General features: G+C 56.3%; 4 protein-coding genes across 4 annotated transcripts; 1 reads left to right on the forward strand and 3 right to left on the reverse strand.

Annotated features, from left to right (window-relative positions):
* Nucleotides 1-1,091: 1,091 nt before the first annotated feature.
* Nucleotides 1,092-6,599, reverse strand: CH63R_04007 (ABC transporter; the record flags this gene model as incomplete). The annotated part of the gene is made up of 2 exons (XM_018298982.1): nt 1,092-6,375; nt 6,529-6,599. The coding sequence occupies 2 exons, from the start codon at nt 6,597-6,599 to the stop codon at nt 1,092-1,094; spliced, it is 5,355 nt and encodes a 1,784-aa protein (XP_018160228.1).
* Nucleotides 6,600-13,900: 7,301 nt separating this feature from the next.
* On the reverse strand, nt 13,901-15,583 carry CH63R_04008 (Preprotein translocase; the record flags this gene model as incomplete). Its single annotated transcript, XM_018298983.1, has 3 exons — nt 13,901-13,976; nt 14,036-15,380; nt 15,574-15,583. The coding sequence occupies 3 exons, from the start codon at nt 15,581-15,583 to the stop codon at nt 13,901-13,903; spliced, it is 1,431 nt and encodes a 476-aa protein (XP_018160229.1).
* A 797-nt stretch (nt 15,584-16,380) lies between these two features.
* On the forward strand, nt 16,381-17,959 carry CH63R_04009 (tRNA isopentenyltransferase; the record flags this gene model as incomplete). Its single annotated transcript, XM_018298984.1, has 2 exons — nt 16,381-16,506; nt 16,571-17,959. The coding sequence occupies 2 exons, from the start codon at nt 16,381-16,383 to the stop codon at nt 17,957-17,959; spliced, it is 1,515 nt and encodes a 504-aa protein (XP_018160230.1).
* Nucleotides 17,960-19,570: 1,611 nt separating this feature from the next.
* On the reverse strand, nt 19,571-22,186 carry CH63R_04010 (Homoaconitase, mitochondrial; the record flags this gene model as incomplete). Its single annotated transcript, XM_018298985.1, has 5 exons — nt 19,571-20,061; nt 20,116-21,067; nt 21,120-21,376; nt 21,524-22,070; nt 22,175-22,186. The coding sequence occupies 5 exons, from the start codon at nt 22,184-22,186 to the stop codon at nt 19,571-19,573; spliced, it is 2,259 nt and encodes a 752-aa protein (XP_018160231.1).
* Between the last annotated feature and the right edge of the window lie 281 nt (nt 22,187-22,467).

Raw genomic sequence — 22,467 nt, forward strand, 5'->3', positions numbered from 1 at the left:
TCTTCTTCCAAAGTCCCAGGGCTTTGCTTCAGCCGGCAGCAGGCAAAAGTGAGCGTCGGAGTCCAGGGTCGGGAACCGTGGTCGATAGCTGCATCGGACCACGATTTTGATAATATATTCCTGTCAACCCTAAACTCATACTTGGAACTAAGGCAACTTACATTGGAATTACTTTCCGTTACGAGACTGCCGAACTTGTCCACAACCGGGGTGTTTCGGTATCTTTTTCCGGGCCGCAGAGAGCGTCCGTCGGCCGGCTAAACAGGTGTTCAACCTCCGTTTAAGGCAATATCCGCCTGTTCAACCACAGAGTCTATTGTCTGTTCTTGGACAGCACATACAACACGCAAGCTTTGCCGTCCTAGGTCTTCAACCAACCAGCAGCATGATCGCCCACCAAGTCAACCTCGTCGCCAACCCGACTGTCAACCCCAACTACAAACCCAGCCCCATCCTCGACATCCACAGATCCCCATCCACCAGTCCCACAACACCCTGTCTGCCCTCTATTATTTTTTCGTCGGCGAAGTCTTCCATCAAATACGGCCTTGTTGGCTCAGTGGTAAAGCGTCTCACTAGTAATGAGAAGATCGGCGGTTCGATTCCGCCACGAGGCAGTCTCGTAACAAGCAACAGTCAACTGGTTCTCCTTTGACCTACCTTTTGATTTTTTTTTGCAACACACAAGTGTCCCAGCATGTGTAGTGTGTCTGTGTTCTTCTGTCCCTTCCCTCACGGCATGACTATTGCTGCTGACAATGACGCGTCATATATGGATTTGTTCTCTCTCTTGATGCAAGTTATATAGATGGCATGTGTGGTCAGGAAGTCTGTTATCGCCAAACACCACCGCCGGCCAGCACATGGAAACATTGCAGCAGGACCGTAACGCAGGCAAACAAAGAAAAGCTTTTTTTTTTCAACCTCCAGTATCTACGAAGTCTGTAACTACCCTACCCGTATTAAAACACAGCAAACGGCTGGCCAAAACTTTGAGGCATGGCCGCTCTAAAGACAAAATAGTACACGAAGAAAGGGGCCTGGGCCCTTTATGGAGGACCAGGAGGGCGCGGCCTTTCCTTGCTCCTAATCTATCCACCGCCCGCCTTCTTGGCTTCTTCTTCAGCCTTCTTTGCTTCTTCTTCTTCGGCTCGCCTTTTCGCCTCATCTTCGGCGGCCCTCTTCTTGGCTTCCTCCTCGGCCTTCTTAGCCTCCTCTTCGGCTTGTCTGGCCTTCTTGGCATCTTGCTCTGCCCTCTTCCGTGCTTCAGCCTCGGCTTCGGCCTTCTTCTTGGCTTCAGCCTCAGCCTTCTGCTTTGCCTCCTCGGTATCCTTTTGGGCCTCGTCTGCGACGACACCCTTGGCCTTATTGTCGTCCTTGGCGGCCTCCTCGTCGTCGTCAATGTCGACAAGCCTTCCAGAGTCCCACTTCTTCTTGGCCGCCTTGAGCAGCACCGAGTACTCTCCGCTCATGTCGCACATGCTTCGGAAGCTGCCGTTCTCCTTGCGAATCAACTCGTACGGGTGGCCGTACTCGACGACAGCGCCCTTGTCGAGGACGAGCACCTTGTCGTAGTCCACAATGGTCTGCAGACGATGGGCAATGGTGATGATGGTACTGGTGAGCTCGCGGATCGTTTCTTGGATCTTGGTGTCAGTCGCATAGTCAATCGAAGCCGTCGCCTCGTCCATGACGAGCACGTTGGGCCGCTTCAGGAGAGCACGAGCGAGACAGAGCAGCTGGCGCTGACCCTGTGACAGGTTGGAGCCGGACTCCGAGACGGTCGAAGAAAGGTTGAGGAAGACGTTCTTGTTGGTCGGCGCGATCGAGGACCCGGGGCTCGAGGTGGACTCTCCCCGGCTAAGTCCGAGATTGGGTGTGGCCGGCAGCATCGAGCCGGCCGATGGCGTAGTCGGTCTGGTCGCCGGCCTGGAAGTCGACTCGTTGGGACCGATGAGCTGCACCTTACGGAGGGCCTCGAAAATCTGCTCATCCGTGTACGCGTCAAAGGGGTCCAGGTTGGAGCGGATGGTGCCCATGAAGAGCGTAGGGTCCTGGGGCACGATAGTGATGGCCTCACGTAAGTCACGGAGGCCAATCAGGCCGATGTCGATGTCGTCAATGAGAATCTTGCCCTCATCGGCCTCGAGAGCGCGGAATATGGCCAGGGCCAACGAACTCTTGCCGGCGCCCGTTCTGCCGACAATACCGACCTTGTCCTTGGGATCGATTCGGAAGCTGAGGTTCCGCAGGACAGGGTCGAGGTCGGCGCGGTAGCGAGTCGAGTAGTTGATGAACTCGACGGATCCTTGGCTGGGCCAATTCTGGGGGGGTCGGTTCTTCTCGATGATCGGCTCGGCCTCTTGCTCGACGTCGAGGTATTCTTTGATGCGCTCCACCGAATTCATGTTTTGCTCGTTGATGGCGTACAGGCGAATGAGCCACAGAACGTTCTCGGTGAAACCAATGGCGTAGCTGAGAGAAATACCGGCAGAACCGGGATCAACTGTGCCCGTACCCAAGCTGATGATGATGAAAACACCGGCAAAGAAGGAAACCATGTCACCGAGTACATCGGTTCGGAAGGCAAGCCAACGGTTCGCAGCCCAGAGATAGATGAAAGGACGGGCCTGAACGTTGATCTTGGACAGGTTCTCCCGGATGAAGCGGCGCTCGTCGCCGTAGGCTCGAATGGTGGTCATGCCCGAAAGGGTCTCGCCAAACTGCTGGAACAAGGGGCTCCTCTGGACGGATTCGAGGCGCTTCAAGTCTCTGGAAGCGCGCAGGTAGAAGGCGCCGACGAACCAGTAGGCTGCAGTGATGAAGACACCCGCGACGAGGAAGCCGGGAGTCACCCAAGTGATGAGGATGACGGTGACGAGAATTCCGAGAGCGCAGCCGAAAACCCCAATGGCGATCGGGGCAACTTCTTGATCCACCGCCTCAAGATCCTTGCTAAAACGGTTCATCAACTGACCAAGAGGAGTGACGTCGAAGAACTTAAACTTGGCTCGGGATACGCGGGAAATCAGGTCGTTATGGATCTTCTTGGACGCCGTCAAAGAACCATAAAAGACCCAGACATCTCTGATGAATGCGGCCACGGAGCCACCAATGCCGATGGCGGCAAGAACGGTAAGGTAGTACTTGACGTCTACATCCGCAGCGACTGTGGTAGAGAAGGTGGAGCCGATGCGGTTGCCGTAGTTAGCGATGGAGGCAAGGTAGGTCGGAGAGAAAGACTGCTGGCTGTAGGTGTGGGACGAGGTCGAGAAGGCGATGCGCTCCACCTCCTCGTCGACGTATTGGTTGGCCCACTCACGCACCCAGAAGTTGGTGGCAACGCCGGACATCTGTTGGAGACCGAAGACAGTGAGAGCCACAACCCAGAACCACCAGGAACCCATGGAGGAGAGGTAGAGTTGGATGACAGGCCACTTGACGGAGCCCTCGGCCTTCTTCTCCTCCATTGCGTCCTTCTGCTCCTTCTTCTTGTCGTTCTTCTTGGACCGCGCATCAGTGGTGCCCTCGTCGCCGGGGTTGACGACGGTTTCTGAACCATCCTCGCCGACACTAGACGGGACTCGGGACGGGATTCGGGACACCGAGGCAGAGTTGACGGCGGCCTTTTGAATCTCCTCGCCAAGCTTGCCGGAGGCGATGAGCTCGGCCGAGGGACCCTGCGCAGTGATTCTGCCGTTTTCCAGGGTGACGATGTAGTGAGAGGAGGGAGCGCAGAGCTGAAGGTTGTGCGTGACGAGAATGCAGGTGCGGCCAGCCATCAGAGGGCCCTTGATGGCGTTGTTGAAGATCCACTGCGCCGTGTGAGAGTCGACGGCACTCAGGCAGTCGTCCAAGAAGATGTGCTGAGAATTGGAGTAGACGGCACGGGCGAGCGAGATGCGCTGCTTTTGGCCGCCGGACAGTGTGATGCCCTTCTCGCCAACCAAGGTCTCGTCACCGTTGTCGAGGATCTCGAGATCGCGCTCCAGGGCACAGGCGACAATGACGTCCCTGTATCTCTTCTCGTCGTACGGTGCAGCGAAAAGGATGTTCTCCTTGATGTTGGCATTCACAAGCCATGCGGCCTGAGCGACATAGGCAACCGTGTCAGCCAGGCCGGTCTCGGGATCGGCGCGGACGTCCTCTCGGCTTCGGCCACCAGGGCAGTAGACCTTGCCGTCAACGAGAGTCATTTCACCGAGTAGAGCCATCAGCATGGACGTCTTTCCGGAGCCAGTAGGTCCGGAGATGATGTTGAGCTTGCCAATGCGGAAGTCGATATCCATATCCATAAGACGGAACGCCATTGAGCCATCTTCGGCAACGACATCCTTGGCACCCCAGATAAAGTTACCTTTACGGAACCCGATGACCTTGTTGCCATTCTCGTCGACGTTGTCCTCCCCAAGCTGAACGTACTTCTCGGTCTCCTCCTCTGTGAGGAACTCCTCGACACGGTCGAGGGAAACCTTGGTCTCCTGAACGTGAGCAAACATGTCTCCCATCTGGTCTAGAGGGACGCGGAGGAGCATGAAGAGAGAGATGGCGGTAAAGGCAACCGACGGGTAGAGAGGCTTGTGCTCCACGAGAGTATACATGAGGAAGGAGAAGAAGGTGATGAGCACAGGGACCGAGTTCCACACGGCGACGGCAAAAGACCAGATGATGTAACGGGATCGCAGCGCCTTCAGCTCAGCGGCACGCTTCTCGTCGACGATGCGGCCAAACTTGGCTTCCCAGGCAAAGTACTTGATGATGCGGATGTTTTGCAAAACCTCGTTGGTCACGTTGATGCGCTTGTCGGTGGCGCCGAGAATCTTCTTGGACGTGTTGGCGAAGCCTCGAGCAAAGCTGTAGTTGATGGGCAACAGCAGGGCCATGACGACCAGGCCGGGGATGGCGCTGAGGCCCATGACATCCCAGAGCAGGATGATTGCAATGATGAGCTGCGTCGGAGCGGAGGCGCAGATGAAGTGCAGGTAAGCCGTGACCTCGGCGATCTTGAAGCTGTCGACGGACATGAGGTTGATGATGGTGCCCAGGTTGGCCTGCTCGTCGTCCTTGGCGGGGTCCTTGGCGGCGCCGTTGGCAGCCGCCTCGGCATCAGCCTTTGCCTTCTTGAAGCCCAGCTTTGCCTTGAGCTTGCCGAACCAGCCCTGCTTTCCGGAGGGCTTGTTCATGCCGAGTTCCTTATCCTTGCCGGCGGAAGCCTTGCGTCGGAGGGCCTTGGCATAGATTTCACCAACCATGATGGCACGGATGCGGATGCAAATCTTGCGGCCGATCCACAAGGCGTAGTTGTCGGCGAACGACCTGACGATGTCGAGAACAGGCAAGAGAATGACGTACAGCCACAAAACGTTGATGGGAGCGCCTTCGGGCCTCTCGACATACTCGAGGATGGCCTTGAGCAGTAGGGTCGGGGCGAAAGTGAAGATGCCAGCAAAAGACGCGAGGGCGAATTGGACCAGGAGCTCACCCTTGAAGTACTTGATCAAGTGCCATGCCAGACTGGATGTCCGCTTCAGGGTGCGGTAGTCGGCGAGGACGGCAGCGGCCTTCTCTTTGGGGACCAGGTTCCACACGCTCTTCATTTCAAGAGTCTCCTTGTAGCCGCGGTAGATGACGGGGTCGACCCAGGCGAAGGTGGCGAGAGAGAAGAGAGAGGCAAGGGGCTCGCGCGAGGGCTCGATACCATCCTCCCATTCTAGCAGCACCGTCTTGTTTCCCTTCCTGGTGGTGATGGCCAGGCCAAAAAGCAGAGTGGTCAGGGCGAACTCGACCACGGTAAGGATCTGCGACAGGCGGCTGCTGGGGTGGATAATGACGGAGCGGAAGATGGCGACGGTGAAGAGCCATTGAAAGAGGTAGATGACAGCCGTGTGGTTCCAAATGCGAGGCACGCGCCACTTTGTGTTACCGAGGATGAGACGCAGAGTGACGAGAATGGCGACGTAGACCCAGGTGACAAGGCCAACAACGGTGACGAGCAGGCCGTGGTGGCCAGGGGCAGTGCCCGTGACCAATGCAATGACATGGAGGGCAATCAGACCGGCGATAGCAATCTCCTCGACTACGATGGTCAAGTTCTGTGCCGGGGGGCTGTCGGCCTGAACGATGGAGCCCTTGGTGGTGGTCTTGACGAGGGCCAGGCGGCCGCCACCATTCATGGTCAATGCCTCGTCGTCGTCGTCATCTTCAACTTGTCCGGCAGTTTCGTCGGGGGGGATGTCGGTGTGGCCGTGGTGGTGATCTTCGGGGACTTGTTCGTAGCCGTGCTTGCGGTTCTTGGCGGCGGTTCGGATGGCCTGCAGGGCGAGATGGAGGAAGGAGAAGGCTATGACGATTAGAGGGAAGAGGATCTTGAGGTAGCTGGAGGTGAACGGTCAGCAAACAGGGCGGCAAATGTACGTATGCGGTGCGACGAGAGTGGCAGACGGGGTTGCGGCGGCGGGGGGTGACAGATTGACGGAGTCGGCGATGGGCGGAACGGAGGTGTTCACAATTGGGATGCAGGCGACTCACTCTTGCTGGAAGCACGGCGTGAGATCATCGATATCCCACATCGGCCAGCTGCACTGAGCAAAGTTGCTCATGTTTGGCAGTACCCCACTCCCGGGTGGCGGGGAGAAGCGCCGGAAAAGAAAGCGATCAACGGTCGAGCTCTGACGGCGGCGGGTTGGAGGAGTTTGGGGTAGTACGAAGGGTGTTTTTGCAACGGCGTTTCGCTTCGGTTCGCAGTGGTCGAGAGAGAGCGATGGGCGACGCCGGGCCTGTGAAAGGCGAGAGAAACACTTGACAGGGAGACGGACAGTGTGCTACGGCGCTTGCTCGTTTGTTTGGGACGAGGGCACCGAAACGGCAGGCCGGGATTCCAAGGTCCCAGTGAACGAGATCCGGTGGAGAGTAATGCGAGGCCGGAGATGTGGCGCCGGGGGGAGGGGGGAGGAAGAGGAGGAAGAGGAGGAGGAAGGAAAACAAAAAAGGAGGAAAAGAAACGGGAAGGAGGAAGAATGAAGGGCGGGCGTCTGTTGCAGAACACAAAAAGCTTTTGGGGTGAGTGGGGAGAAGGAGGACGATGACAAGCCTTGTCTATGTCTTGCTGTGGCCGTACCCTGGTGCAGAGAAGGAGGAGGGGAGAGGGGGGAGAGTCGTGTCTGAAGCTGCTGTGCTTTTTTCTCTTCTTTCTTTCCTTTTCTCGCTGGCGTCAGATTACTTAGCATGGACTGAGTGAGTTAAGGCAGGCAGGTAGGTAGGTAGGTAGGTAGGTAGGTAGGTAGGTAGGTAGGTAGTGAGCGACTGCTGGTAGACTGGACGGCCGGTGGAGATGCTTTGCTTGGTGGATGGATGGCACGGATGAATAGGTGGGTGGGTGAGTGGGTAGGTGGATGGATGGATGGAGCTGCTGCAGCTGCTGCAGCCTGCAATGCAAGCAAGCTGGAAGAACCCACAGTGACACACTCACTCACACAAACGGCACGTAAGTCTACGTCAGGAATCCGTGATTCCGTAGTGTAAGGTATCTGTACTTGAGCCCAGGAAGCAGCACAAGGACAGTCCGCCACGAGCAACATCGGCCCAGATTCCAGGCTGTCAGATCCGAGGAAGCAAAAGAAAAGAAGGCAAGAAAAAGGATATGCAAGCATGGGTGCGGATGGCGGCTGTGGCAGGGGAGGAATTCCCAGAATGCGAATGCATAGCAAGTTACCAAGGAACAGGGCCCGTCCTCGTTCTTCATCTGTACGAATACATACATACCTATCTTCCTACCTACCTACCTATCTACCAATACAATGCTGTTGCGCCATCTGCACCAGCTTCAGCATCAGCATCAGCATCAGCATCAGCATCAGCATCAGCATCAGCATCAGCACACACACCTTGCTTACTCAAGTACTTTACAGATGCTCATCCACGCTTGACCTGCCTATGGTAGCAGTTTAGCAGTGCTGTGGTCGTCCACTTCGGCCAGTTGGACTACTTCCCCCAGCGGCGATAAGCATGCATGCGAGCTGCCCGCCATAGCGGCGTCCGAGTCCACTCGCCGACAAGGTTCATATTTCGATGAAATGAGCCTCTCTGGAGAAACCCGCTTGGGATCCTCCCCTCGTTGCTATATTGTTTTCTCTTTTCTGACCATGGTATTGTTCCCTTTCCTTTTAATCTTTCTTTTTCTCCTTCTTTCCTACCTACATCGTACCTTAGGTAGGTACCTACAAATACCTAGGTATTTGTAGGTACCTAGATAGATGCCTTTTCTAACTCAATGCTGAGCTTCCATGTGTTTTTCTCCACTTGTTTCCGGTACGTACCGCTTGCAATTCGAGCTAAGAAATGGATGGAAATTATTTCCCTTCCTTCCCTGTGCTTTGGCTTGGGTCTTGGAAACACCAAACTCTACGGTACGTACCGAGCGACCTCCGTTCCGATTCCGAGCAGGAAGAGTAATGGCAGGAGCAACGAGCAACACAGGCCCGCACGCTCTTGTCCTTGTACTCGCTCTTACCCGCGTACTTCTTGTGCTTGCAGATACTCACGCAGGGGCAACCCGTTTAGGGAAGGAAGTCATCACGAGAATCCGTATCTTACCTCGACACAACCCGCCGCCGCCGCCCACACATCCTTCAGCAAGGCTCCCTCGACCTCCCGACGCTGCTCAGGACCTTGCTGGCCCTCTCGCAAGCAGATGCCTGCCTTCAACCCTCGATTTGGCCGTGTTTGTTGTTGCAAGAGACGTCGGCACAGGCAACGCCCGCCCGCGGTCACTTATCTATCCGGCCTGTACAGATAAACCACCACGGCGACGAGAGTCAGGACTGTGGTTCTAACGGCAGCAGCATCCAAGTTCCGCCGTATGTCTCGAGCAACTTGGCCAAACTCCAGACTCTTGGGTCCCTCGACCTTCACATCATTCATCCACTTGACCCGCCAGCCACCACCATCCACCACTTCCTGCTCCGCGCTCACGCCTCTCGTCTGCACCCCGTCTTGAGCACGCTTCGTCCGTCCACCAATGCCATGAATCCGAGCAAAAAAGCGCAATTGGGTACCCTGTGCCTCGATACTGCAACCAACCATCAATGATTATTCATGCCTTGACGTGACCTGCCTGCCTGCCACGAGGTCCAAGGTTCTCAGCTTCCGCCGTCCGCAACCTCGGAAAGCAAATGCCCCCTCCGGCGGCATATGCAAGGCGCCGGCCGCTCCCTGTCCAACACACTCAATGCCCCAACAATGCGTCGTACACCAGCCGAGTCGTGTCAAACACATCGGGTATTCCACCCGCTGGTCAGCACCCGCAAGATTACACACACAGGATGCACGGAGTGTACGGAGTGTTCTCCATTCTTTTGCAAAAGCCCCGGACGGTTGAATCCGCCTGGGTTGCTGGCGTGCTCCATTGCGTGCTCTCTGCATCACGAGTGACCGGCATGGGCTCCCATTGTCCAGCCAGGCCAACCGCGACGGACGCCGTCCCCCTGACCAACCCGAATGAGCTCCAATCGCGTCGGTCCATCTACCTAGGTACTCTGTACTCGTCAATCACATTGCTGGGTTGGACCCCGCGCCACAGAACCCTCAATCACCTACGATTCTTCTTGCTATCTCAGCTTATCGAGCACTTTATCACGCAACATGCTGCCGAAGCCAGACCTACCTGAACTGGCACGTCCACTACTGGCCGACCTTCCCATTGAGGCAAGGTACTGCTAGGGAAGCTGATCCTTAATGCATGAGCCCCATTGGTTGTCCATCCCTATCGTGTCCGTCTTGAAAAAACGGCAGTCGGCGTGCGGAATACGATGATAGCCGCCCGGCCAATGACTCACCTTCACCGCCATTCGATTTCAGGGTCTTTCCAGGCTGCGAACCTGTCGGGTCGCCGGGGTCGGTCATAGTTTACAACGGGCTGCAGGCGCTAGTCGACTATCCGACCGCTGCAGCCATCCGCCAACATCCCCAACGTTGTTGGTCGGCCATGCACCCCATTGCATTGCCCACGTAGTCGACAGGCGGCGGCCGGCCGGCCAGCCTCACGTCTTCCTCGGCTTGCAGCGCCCGAGTCCGCAGTGACATGGATGCATCCACGCATCCACCACCATCACTTCGGACTGCCTCTGGCCCGGGGAACTGTTCCGTCTGCAAGCCCAGTGCTAATGATGGGGCTCTATTGTATTGTTGCAGCGCAGGCAGACTGTATCTCCAAGTAGTAATCTGGGAAAGTCGCAATCATGTCACATCATCCAGGTCATTGTCGGCTATCTTCTCTCAAGACTCGGCACCAACCATTCTCTTACCCTGCCGTCTCCAAAGTGATCGGTACTCTGTAGTCGCAGCGATTTCAATGCGTACTTCACAAACGACTCAATGCCTGGCTCGAATGAGGCTCTCCTCATCTCAATGATCCCTCATGAATCAGCAGTGGTTGTCTTGGCAATATTGTCCGTGCCCACCTGGTCTACCAGCCTTCTACTGGTGACCCAGCTCTTGTCGCCAGATGCATGTAATCAATCAGATAATCTCTCTCCCAAAGTGGTGGGTTGGTGGTCGCCAAGCGTCCCCATTGTCTCCAGGTGCCAAGAACGCGGTGCGAAGCAACACGTGTGCCTTCAGGCTCGAAATATCCAGTCCCTCTTCCATTGGTATGAACAATCGATCTCGATCTCGATCCTGATCCTTAGTCTAGGTCTAGGAACGGAATCGCCCACTGCGTCCTTGTTGCTTCATAACAAGATGGACATGTGTGTTCTTTCACAAGACATGCCTCGCTCGTGGGCTTTACGTGTGAACCAAGCTGCAGAAATAGACAAGGAATGAAATCTGAGACAGACAATCTCCAAGACACCGCGCGTCGGGACTCGACAACCCCCTTGCATGGCCTGGTCGAGCCACCACCGTTCGTTCTATGAAGTCATTGCGACTCGGCCATAACACATGTGTTTCTGAAGTCTTTGGTGTGCGTTGTGCTGGTACAATACTAGGTAGGGGTAGTGGCACTCTTCATATTTCAATGCCTGGGTACACATATAGACGTACCCGGTCACATAACTCACAACATACAGGCAGCCCTTTAGGCATCAGAAGATGTCACTCGACTACCACTTACTAGCAGCAATCCATTCAGTCGGGCATTGGAAGCTCAACCGGAGCTGGTTCAGCCTCCACGCTTGCATTATGAATGTCCACAAAGTCTCTTGCCGTATTCAGCTGCCCGTTGTGGTCATGCAGTCTGCAGCATCCATCAGATGCAGTCAACGGGGGCCACACGAAGTGCATGGATGACTCCAGAGGGTTCAGGATGGGACTCTCGATGTTTAGGTTGCTGCCTATCTCCTTCTGATGTTGATCGGCATTGTAAAGAGCGACTGCGGATGAAAGCTTGCCCAGTCAAGAAGCTAAAAAGCCATCTCACCACGCTGTGCAAGATTTTGAGCCCGTTGCGCCCTAACCGCCGACAAAACAAGCCCGTTTGCCTACAAGTAACCATGCATACATGTGTCTCAAGACCGACTTGTGCCGACGCCAAATAACCGCCGGCCAACGCCTCTAGCACCAACTCACATCGAGGGTGGCCGCCTCCCCTGGGCCAGCCAGGCTCATTCAGCCCCCACCCACCCCCAAGACACTTACTACCCTCACCTTACCCATGGTACGGGGTTCATGATTGGACAATTGAAGCCCGTTTCGGCGCATCTACTGGTTTGCCATCAACGGCTTAGCTGACCACCAACAAGGGTTTTCGGTCTGCTATCTCCCAAGCGAGGGGACAATGCGGGTGAGAGGCGGGACGTGGCCAAACGTTGACGGCCTGCAGCTCCCGGAGGAATTTTTGATTGATCCTTGAACGGCTGTTCAGGCAGCAGTTGTTGCTGGGTGCCATGGATCACGGATGCCTATGATGGACCCAGGTGATGTCGGCGGTACTGTCATCGCTGTGAGATGAGCTCTTGGTGCTGACTCTTCCCCCCCCCTTCCTTTTCTAAACATACCGCATATGTTGTCATGCCTGGTGTCTCACAAGAGCACACACTTCCAGCGTTACAATCTATGTCATCCTCCCCTGGGTCTATGCGGTGTGTACGCATCAGACGGACAGAGCAAGAGGTACACGCCCTCAATGTGCGTGAGGTTGTGGTCCAGAGAGGGAGGGTGATTTAGTCTTGTTTTGGAGCCTGCCGCTTATTATGGAACATGAGAAAGACGAGGGCGTGTAGGAAACTCCGAACATGGTACCCTCGGAGTCTCCTGTGTTCAGAAAGGGCTGGTAGCTGGCATGTTTTGTGCCTGTAGGTAGCGAGAATCATGTCGGGCTTGTGCCGTATGAGGTCAGCCGGCTCTGGCTTGCCCTTGGCCAAGATCGGGAGCCTAGAGCCGCCCTCTAGAGGTTGTGAGGGGTTCGTGTATCATCTCCCTGCCTCCAAAAATGCCAGCCAGTGCTTCGCCAGCACGTGGGATGCGGGATTCGCTGGGCAGCTACAGAACATCTCCTTACTACCATACACAGCGTAGACTCCAAGAAACCATGGCTTTTGGAGAAAAACAGCGCCATACCGTCTGCCTGACTCATAGGGTTCGTCGACAAGGACAACGACACTCAATCACTAGCCTTTGGATCATGTTTCGTGGCCTGATCGTCCATCCATCTGCACAACGTCACTCATGTTGGCTTAGAGGGCCAAAAGCAGGGCGATCGTTGCGCGTCGTCGGGGTTTGCCCAATTCTGAGTGGATGGAGGTTACATGTCTTGATATCTCGACCACTTCCTCTTCGTATCGTTCCGCAAGCACGGATTCAAGATGAACCCGCGGGCGACATATCATGGTGATAGCCGGGTGGCTCGTTCTTCTCGGCATCAAGATGCTGAGAGCCCTGCCACTGGCCTCCTATGAGAATATGGTAACGGCTGTTGAACCAGTCGTCCGGCATGTCTCCTTGGAAACTCTGGTCCCTGCCAAACTATCCCCTGGAAACCAACTGGTCCTATGGGAAGTTCTCTAAAGCTTGTTATCTCTCGTTGGCGATGACGCACGATAACGGCTTTGAACCCTGGGGCAACAGACTTATGAGCCTCGGCTTCCCTGGGATCAAAGACACACCTGGGTGGGTTAAACTGGGTTTGCTACCTTATAACCGTCGGCAGCTGTACCTCCTCTACTCTCTTGGAGTACCGTGGGGCTGTTACCATTGCTGAGCGAGGAACGCCCAATTCCCATCCTGGTTGCACGGTCATGCGATCCCTTGCAGCTATAAGGACGTAGAGAGCTTGGCGGTGATTGGGACTACAAATGTCGACTTGTTTTGAGACTTGTAGCCTTCATAGGAACGAACGTGATAGGAGGTAGGTTGTCATGCATTTCTATCCTTTCCCTGCTACTGGCTTGAACAGACTTTGCGTCGGTCTGCGCTGACTATGCCCGTTCAGCCGAAATATCGACGGCTTACGCCCAGCAGTGAAGGCTTGGCTTTACTGTCAAATGAAATCAGGCGGAGAGTAGACTGGGTTGCGTGAAAAGGATTTGTTTGCATTTCATGGTGTTAGATACAATACTCCAGGAGCAGCTCTCCACGACAAGCAGGCCAGGGTCACTGGCTCATGACGTATCCTGTCAGAACCCGTAGCATCCTATCTAGCCCACCTTGCCATGCCGAGGCTGTCTGGAGCAAACTCGCCCCGTCGTCCCAAATGCTACCTTGGCCCGTCACCATGCAGCCCCCCCTGCTTTTGTTTTCTAACCAAGAAACAAGGTCTCTTTGAGACTTTTTTCAATAAATGTATGCCGTGATATTACACAGAGCCATCATTGGTAATGATGACCGCTGGAAGCCTCGCTTGGACAAATGAAGAAGCTTAGATAATTCTGAAAAGGGTATGTCGTTCTCGTTGACTTTGTAACATTTAACCCATAATCATGCCCTTCATACCGGCCAGATCACCCTCCTTGGCAGCAATCTCGAAGTAGCCGTAGATAATGCTAGATTTATGTTAGTTAAAATTGCCTCACATCAAGGGCCGGAATGGCTCTGAACTTACGTGACAGCCAAAAGGGTACCGGTGCCGGAGCCGAGGGCGCCCATGAGGTCGCTGGCGACGGAGAGGGCACCGATGCAGGCACCGCCAAAGGCAGCGGCGGTGGGGATGATGCGCTTGAGCTCCTTGTACATGCTCTGGTCGCGGTGACCGGCCATGACAAGACCCTGGTCCTTGAGCTGCTTGGCGACATCGCGGGGGCTGGAGCCGGAAACCTCAATCCAAGTCTTGGAGAAGATGGCGCAGGCGCCCAGCATGTAGACGATGTAAACAGCAGTGTGGATAGGGTCGAGCAGGGCGTCCTTGAAGTTCAAGGGAGGAGACATGTAGTAGGCCAAGCCGGAGATAGCCGAGAGCTGAGCGGAGCCGTCCTTGGCCTCCCAGACACCGAAAAGACGGACGAGGAGGTTGTCGGAGAAGCGGGAGTACAACATCTGGCTGATGAGGAAGACGTTGGAGGACAGGGCGGACTGCAGCATGATGGGCATGTTGGAGGTGTAGAAGAGGCGGACGGGGTAGGAGCCACGAGCACCACGCTGGCGGGAAGACTTGACGGGGATCTCGACGCGGAAGCCCTGGAGGTAGATGACGGCGGCGAAGACGAGAATGGTGGCCAGGAGGTTCATGATGTTGGGGAGGTTCTGGCGGTAGAAGGCCTCCTGGAGAGCGCGCTGCTTGTTGGGCCAGGTGAGGAGCAGGTGGAAGAGGGCGATGACGGCACCCTCAAACTCGGGGCCACGACCAGTGTTGATGGTGGTCGGGGAGAAGGCCTTCCACATGATGGACTCGCAGATGTTGGTGGCGATGAACAGGGAGATACCCGAGCCCAGGCCGTAACCCTTCTGCAGGAGCTCGTCGAGGAGAATGACGATCATGCCGGCAACGAAGAGCTGGAGGACGAGCAGGAAGACGATGCCGGCGCCGAGGTCCGAAGGTCGGCCGTAGAGGCCGGTGAAGACGTAGACGGTGGCGGTACCGGCCGAAAGAATGAAGGCAAAGAGTTTCTGGGCGGTCTGGTACAGCTCGCGGTCGCTCTTGAGGTCGAGGTTGACGTCGATCATGTGGGTGCCAGCAAGGAGCTGGAAAACCATGCCCGAGGAGATGATGGGAGTGATACCCAACTCCATCAGGGTTCCGCGGTTACTCGCCATGACCATACGCAGCCAGTATAGGGGATCCGAGTTGTCGGACGAGACAATGCCGTAGAGGGGCATCTGGCTCATGACCAGGAAAATGAGGAGGGTCAGGGCCGTCCACATCAGCTTCTGGTTGAAGGGGATCTTGGTCTCCGGCTGCTGAACCTCGGGGAGGAACGGCACGAACGGCTTGACCAGATCGAGAAACCGGACTGTGACGAAGAAGCGCGCGCGTTAGCCATTGAGGATGCTCCTTTTTGCGTGGGAAGTAAAAGAGGGAGATGCTGCGCTGGGCAAGTTTGGCGACAGTTCTGGTGCGCGTGTCCTTTTTGGAGCTTTGCGCCTGGAACACGCGATTTTTTGGAGGTTGAGGGTAAAATGGGCGCTTGGGAGGAAGCAACTTACGGGAACTCATGATGGGCTGTTACACTGGAAGAAAACAACAAACAAAGGGGTTCAATTCATCCAGATGAAGGGGGGGAGAGAGAAGAAGAGAGAGGTAGTAGAGAGCGACAATGGCTCCGGATTGTGGCGAGGGGGGCGGAGGTGATGGTTGGTGATGGGGGGAGATGGAGAGAGAGGAAGGTTTAGGTTATTAAGGGGAGAAGGAGGCCAAAGGGCAAAAGGACAGCTTCCAGCGTTTGGGGGAAACTGACCTGAGAGGCTGAGGGGACCAGTACACAGCGAAAAAAGAGGGTCGGCTGCGATCTGGCTTCAAAAACGCCAAATTGTCGATGTGTCCAAAAATTGGGTGGAGCCAACAACACGTGACCATTGCTAATCGATGCAATTACACTCCCTTTTTACGCTTACCTACCTACCTTACCTTGGTAAGTTGGTACTTACCCACCTAGGTAGGCCGGGTACGTACCTTGGTGAGTAAGTAGGTGGGATGCGGCGTGCTTGCCTCTTGCCTCTCCACATTTCAGATAGGAGCTCCTCCTCCTCAGCTCCTTGACTGCCAGCCAGTGCTTAAATTCCAGGGGTCTCCGGGGATCCATGAGCCACTACGGCCGCCCAATCCGATGTCTGCCCGCTACGCCATGCACCATTTTCTTTTTATTCTGGCGCGTTCCGAGACGTTCTGATGCCACATTTTTGAAGAATCGCGAAAGCCGGAGCTGCAACCCCCCCTCCCAAAAGAACGAGTCACTGACGAAATCGAGTCACACTGGCGAGAGTCGCTGTCCTTTCTCGGTGACTCGCTTGGGTATGACACTTCGGTCTGTCATCGGCCGAAGGTTCATACACGATGTTGTTGGCAACATGACAGCCCGTCACCCGCCCTCGGACCCTTTGGTCGTCATCCTGGGCTCGACCGGAACTGGAAAATCAGAAGTGAGTCTCGCCGCATCGCATCGCCTGCGCGCATACGGTCGCCGCCGCTGACAGACAGGCACAGCTCGCCGTAGAGCTCGCCACTCGCTTCAATGGCGAAATCATCAACGCCGACGCCATGCAGATGTACAAGGGCTTGCCCATCATAACCAACAAGATCTCCCCCGAAGAGCGCCGCGGTGTCCCCCACCACCTACTCGACCACGTCAGTCTGGACCAGCCCACATGGATCGTCGAGGACTTCAAGCGTGAGGCGAATAGGGTCATCTGCGACATCCGCCGCCGGGGTAACTTGCCCATCGTCGTCGGCGGCACCCACTACTACACCAACGCCCTGCTCTTCGAGGACACCCTTGTCGGGGCCGACGACGGGAAGCCGAAAGACGGGGACGTCAAAGGCGACGACGCGGACGATGGCGCCGCCTCGTTCCCTATCCTCGACGAGCCCACCGACGTCATACTGGCCAAGCTGCGCGAGGTCGACCCCGTCATGGCCGACCGATGGCACCCTAACGACAGGCGCAAGATCTCGCGATCGCTGCACATCTACCTGCAGCACGGCCGTCCGGCCTCGGAGATCTACGCCGAGCAGCGCGAGCGCAAGACCGCAGAGACCAGCCCGGACGGCGGAAGCCCCGTCAGTCCCTGGCAGACGCTGCTCTTCTGGGTCTACTCGGACCCGGATGTCCTGAAGAAGCGTCTAGACCGGCGCGTTGACAAAATGCTCACCGCCGGCCTCAATGACGAGACACAGTCCATGTATGACTACGTACGCGCCAAGGAGGCCGCTGGCCAGCAGGTGGACTACACCCGCGGCATCTGGCAGTCGATAGGCTTCAAGGAGTTCTCGGCCTACCTCGAGGCCCTCAACACCAGCGGCCCATCCTCCACGGACCCTAGCGCCCTCGATGCCCTTAAGGCCTCTGGCCTCGAGGAGATGAAGACGTCGACGCGGCAGTACGCGAAATACCAAACTCGCTGGATCCGCACAAAGACCGTGCCCCTCCTCCAGGAGCGGCCCGGCGCGCTGGACCATTTCTTCGTCATGGACAGCACTGATGTCGCGCGGTGGTCAGTCAACGTCGCTGACCCGGCCATCGACGTCGCGGGGCGGTTCCTCCGGGGAGAGGCGCTGCCGGCGCCCGCGGACCTGTCGGCGACGGCGCGGGAGGTGCTGAGGGAGGCGACGGTGCAGACGGAGCGCACGCTGTGCCGCCGCACGTGCGACATTTGCAAGACGACGTGCGTCACGGAGCAGGACTGGGCAAAGCACGTCAAGAGCAGGCGGCACAACGTGATACTGAAAAAGACGAAGAGGAGAGCGCTGAGCGCCGCCGAGAGGCCGCTGGCCGTCGTTCCGGTCGACGCCCCGGGAGAAAAAGAAAGCAGGGCTGCGGACAGAGGTTCAAGTCCCGAGGTCGACGGGCTGGGCATGTTCGATGTACCCTCGTAGAACAAAAGGTTTGCAAAATCGTAAAAAAAACTAGTAAAAACACCAATGAGAAAGAGAAAAAAAAAAGGGGGTGGGAAAACTACTATGAACCAAAGGAATGAAGGGGGGGGGGGGCACTGGAAACCCTACAGATGTGCATGTTTCCTTACCGTCCATCTGTTAAGTCTAGTGCCGTCGCGGAGGCCGTGTACCGCCTTGGGGCCCGGCTCGTCCTGGATCTCAATCCACGTTTCCACCTCGGTCATCGCCCAGCTGATCAGTCAACAGCCCGAGCCGGGGAAATTCTTCCTCTCATACAGCGGTTGCCCGCGTATTGTCGCAGCTTCACCCCTCGGATAGAACCATCTTGGTCAGAAGATCCGCGGACGGGACAAGACACAGGCCTTCCAATTGTAATGCCAAGGCCACGCGAGTTCCCACTCGAGTTCGCATATTCGGACAGTAGTAGCTCGCATCTCGTATCCCGCGTCTCGTATCTCGCATCCTCTCGGTTTCGTATTCTTCAGAAAACGAGCGACGAGCTCGACTGTTTCCCCCCTCACCCCACACCTCTACGTATCCATTATGCTTCTTGAACCTGCCTCGGGACCGTTCTGGCGGCTGGCCCCCCCTGGTGTTATTGACAGGACAGAATTGGTATTCTCACAGTGCCTCACTGACACTGGCTTTGGCGTAGTAATGTAGCTGCATGGAAGAGAGGACGACCGACCCCTGGGGAAGTATCACAAAAGGAGGATGCTTGTTCAGCCCTACATGCAAATTGTTCAAATGTCTCTTTGAAGGACGCTAATTTCACTGCAGTCTTAACCCAGCCCGAGGGGACGGACAGCTTCTCACCCCCACACTGCTACACATTATGGTGATGACGGGGCGGCCAATCAGTTGCATGAGGACAATACACTCGCGGCTGAGGCAACTGCGCTGCATTCTGAACCCATCCCGAGGGGGAGAGAGTCGAGGGAGCTGAAAAGACGACAGATCGGTTTCCGTCGGACTCATATGAGTGGTCCGACAGACAAGCCGACGAATGATCCCTCTTGGTTACGTCTACAGGATGACGGCATTTTCTGCTAGTCACCCTCGCTCTCGCTCTCGTGGCATACAGTCTTCTCTACTACCCTTCCACACCTCTGCCCCCCCCCCCGCAAAGAAGCTTGCTGAAGCTAATAACTAGCCTGAACCCAACGTGTAAGGCGATCAGATGACTGCAAGAAGCACTTCCCGACAAGGCCATCTCTCCCTGCCTGCCCGTCACGGCCTAGCTCTCGAGTCGAGCAAGGGCAATTGAAAATGCGACACGAACGAACTACCAAGATTCTTTTGCATGCTCACACTACCTCATGGAAGGGCCGCACACTGGCAGACCATTGACACCTGATGATGAAGCAACCAAACAGACGTCCTACATCATGGCAGCAAAATCTATCCGTTATATCACGTACTTTTAGAGCCCATTTCTACAGAAAAACCCCATCCAAACATGGTATCCCATCTGGAGTACGCAAAACACGCAGTATTGTTGGCATAAGCTCATGCCCGGCTCCCGACATCCCCAACTTTCGCAGACACACTTCCCCCCCTCATCACTCGTCAACTTCTCTCTCCTCTTTCTTACTTCTTGATCTCTGCCTTGACCCACTCCTCCAGGCCTCCGCGCGCGATGATCTCCTGCACATTGGGCGGCAGCTCGCCCACCTTGACGTTCCACGTCTCGCCGTCCTTCTCCGTGACCGTGACCTTGCTCCTCCGCACGTCCCACAGCAGCTTCCAGCCGGTGCGACGCGTCAGCACCTTCTTGTCGCCCTCCTCCTTGAACGTCTCGCGCAGGCGTTGAACGAGCTTGGGCACCTCGACGCCCATGAGAGCGTTGTTGATGCTGTTGCGGCTGAAGATGTTGCCGAAGCTGCCCGCCACCACGAGCGGGATCTTCTTGGCCAGGATCGCCGTCGCCGCTTGCTCACGCGAGCTGCCCGTACCAAAGTTGAAGCCGGAAACGAGAATGTCGCCAGCCTTGGCGATGTCGCGGAAGGCGGTGTCATAGTTCTCCATGCATACCTCGGCCATCTTCTCGACTGACACGTCATCCTGGTACGTGTATTTGCCTGTAGCGTTGTTAGGGGTGGAAGCGTCAGGATATCTCGGAAATCGGAACATACCGGGGTAGATGCCGTCAGTGTTGAGGTTGTCAGCATCGCAGAAGACAATCTCACCCTCAATCTTCTCAGGGAAGCCGGGAAGGACGTCCGTGAGCTTCTCTTCGCTCTCGGCGACTGCGACCTCTCCGGCGGACGCACCCAAGAAGTCCTTCTCTGACTCGGCAATGATGCCGTCGGCCTGAGAAATGAGTTTCTCAAGAGCATCCTCAATGGACGTGGCGATATCGGCTGTCATATCGCCCACGCCTTCGCCGATGATAACCTTATCAACCCCGTCCGGCTTCTGGTACCAGCCGGGGCCCGCAATCTTGCCTTGCATGGCGCTAGCGGCAACCACCTCGGGGCTGGCCAGATAAGCTTTGGCTTCCGTGGAGCCCATACGGCCCTTGAAATTCCTGTTACTTGCCGAAATCCCAACTTCACCAGGCTCCAAAAGACCTTTGCCGAGGCCGATACAGGGTCCACATCCGGAGGGGAGAGGCTCTGCGCCAGCCTCGAGGAGCACCTGCCAGTCACCGGCTTCCTCGGCAGTTCGCTGCTCGACCATAGACGCGGCAGCCAAGTAGAAGTTGACACCAGGCGCAATTTTGGGGGGGTTGCCGTCCTTGGCGGCCTCGCGAAAGACGCGGGCCGCAGCTGCGATGTCGGAAGCGCGAGAGTTCGTACACGAAACGAGATAGGCCCTGTCAACCTTGATGTCCTGGGCCTCGAGGTCCTTGAGAGGCGTCGCAACCTTGACCGAGTTGGGTCCGGCGACAAAGGGGGACAATGTAGAAAGGTCCATGTACAGCGTCTTGGCGTACGTCGCGCCGGGGTCAGAGGTGAGAGGATTCTCGAAGAGGCTGTCGATGCGTTCGTGACTCCAGCGGCTGTGCGCCTTGCCGTCCGGGCTCATCATGGCCGCGAATGTTGCCTTGGACCTCAGCCAGGCTTTGAGTGTCGAATCGATGGGCTAACTATGATGTCAGCCGTCGCAACTCTTCGCCGCGGAAACGGTTGCTTACGAAAATCGCCGACAAAGCGCCATGCTCGGTAGACATGTTGGAGATGGTCAGTCTCTCGTCAATAGAGAGGCTTCGCATGGTCTCTTCGGAACCGGTGAATTCAATGGCATGGTTCAACACCTCGTCCTTGTTGAATAGGCCACACAGAGCAACGATGACATCCTTGGCAGTGACTCCAGGAGGCAGGGTACCGCGGAAATGGATGCGCGCAACGGGAGGGACTTGCCACCAAGTCCTTCCCGTGGCCCAGATAGAGGCTGCATCTGTCCTTACCACTGGACTATATGCAAATGACATCAGCATCTAAATCTTGTAGACTGTAATGGCCGAGAAAACTTGCGTTGCGACTGCGCTCACGCCGCCCATGGTATTGCTATGAGAATCGCTCGCCACAACCATGGTACCTGGCCAAGCGTAGCCCTCCTCGATCATAATTTGATGGCCGATGCCGTGGCCTGGGGGATAAACGTCCACGTCATGCTTCTTGGCAAACTCCTGAATGAGTCTGTACTTTTTCAGATTGGCCTCGCTGCGGTTTTGGACGTCGTGGTCCATAGTCATGACGATTTGGCGCGGGTCATAGACCTTGTCAGCGCCGAGCCCCATAAACTTCTTCGATATGGGAAAGCTGTTGTCGTGAGACATGCAAGCCGCAGGCTTGATTGTGACATAGTCGCCCGCCCGCACCTTCTTGCCGTCGGCGAGGCCGACTGCGTATCGCTGAACAATCTTCTCGGTCATGGTCTGCGGGTTGTCGATTCTGGAGACGGGCTTGGAAACGAGGAAGTCAGTCGCGGTAGGGCCGGTCTCGATTTGGGAACGGAGGGCATCCTGACGGAGGCGAGCCGAGGTCGTGTACAAGCTGGGACGGAACGTTCGCGACGAGGAGACGAGCTGTCGCTGGAGAATGCTACGGCAGCCTCTCTTGGCGTGGAGAGCCACGCTTCTTCTCTGCGAGAGGGGAAACATTAGTAACAGCGACATGGCGGACATTCTCTGCGAGAGAGGAGAGTTTGGTAACAGTGACGTGAAGGGAGGCGATGTTGTAGACTCACGATGGGAAGCATCGCGGTGTTATCCGGGCAGGCCCAAGGCCAATGGTAGCAATGACGTTCCTGCTAGTAGTCGCTTCGTGCGGCGGTCTGGAATTCGGGTACTGAAAGCTGCTGAATGTGCGCTGGTGGAAGAAGTGGCGGGCGGATGTGTTTTTCGCGGCTTGTCGCGATGTCGGCCAGTGTCGTGCTGGTTGGCGCTGTCAAAACGAACGGGCCAAAAATTGGAGTCAGTGTGGGGGGCCGATTGGTTCCGGTGTGGGGTACCCGCAGAAGAGCCGGGCTGCTGGTATCGT

The sequence above is a fragment of the Colletotrichum higginsianum genome, chromosome 3, assembly GCF_001672515.1.
Source record: "Colletotrichum higginsianum IMI 349063 chromosome 3, whole genome shotgun sequence".
Taxonomy (NCBI): Eukaryota; Fungi; Ascomycota; class Sordariomycetes; order Glomerellales; family Glomerellaceae; genus Colletotrichum; species Colletotrichum higginsianum.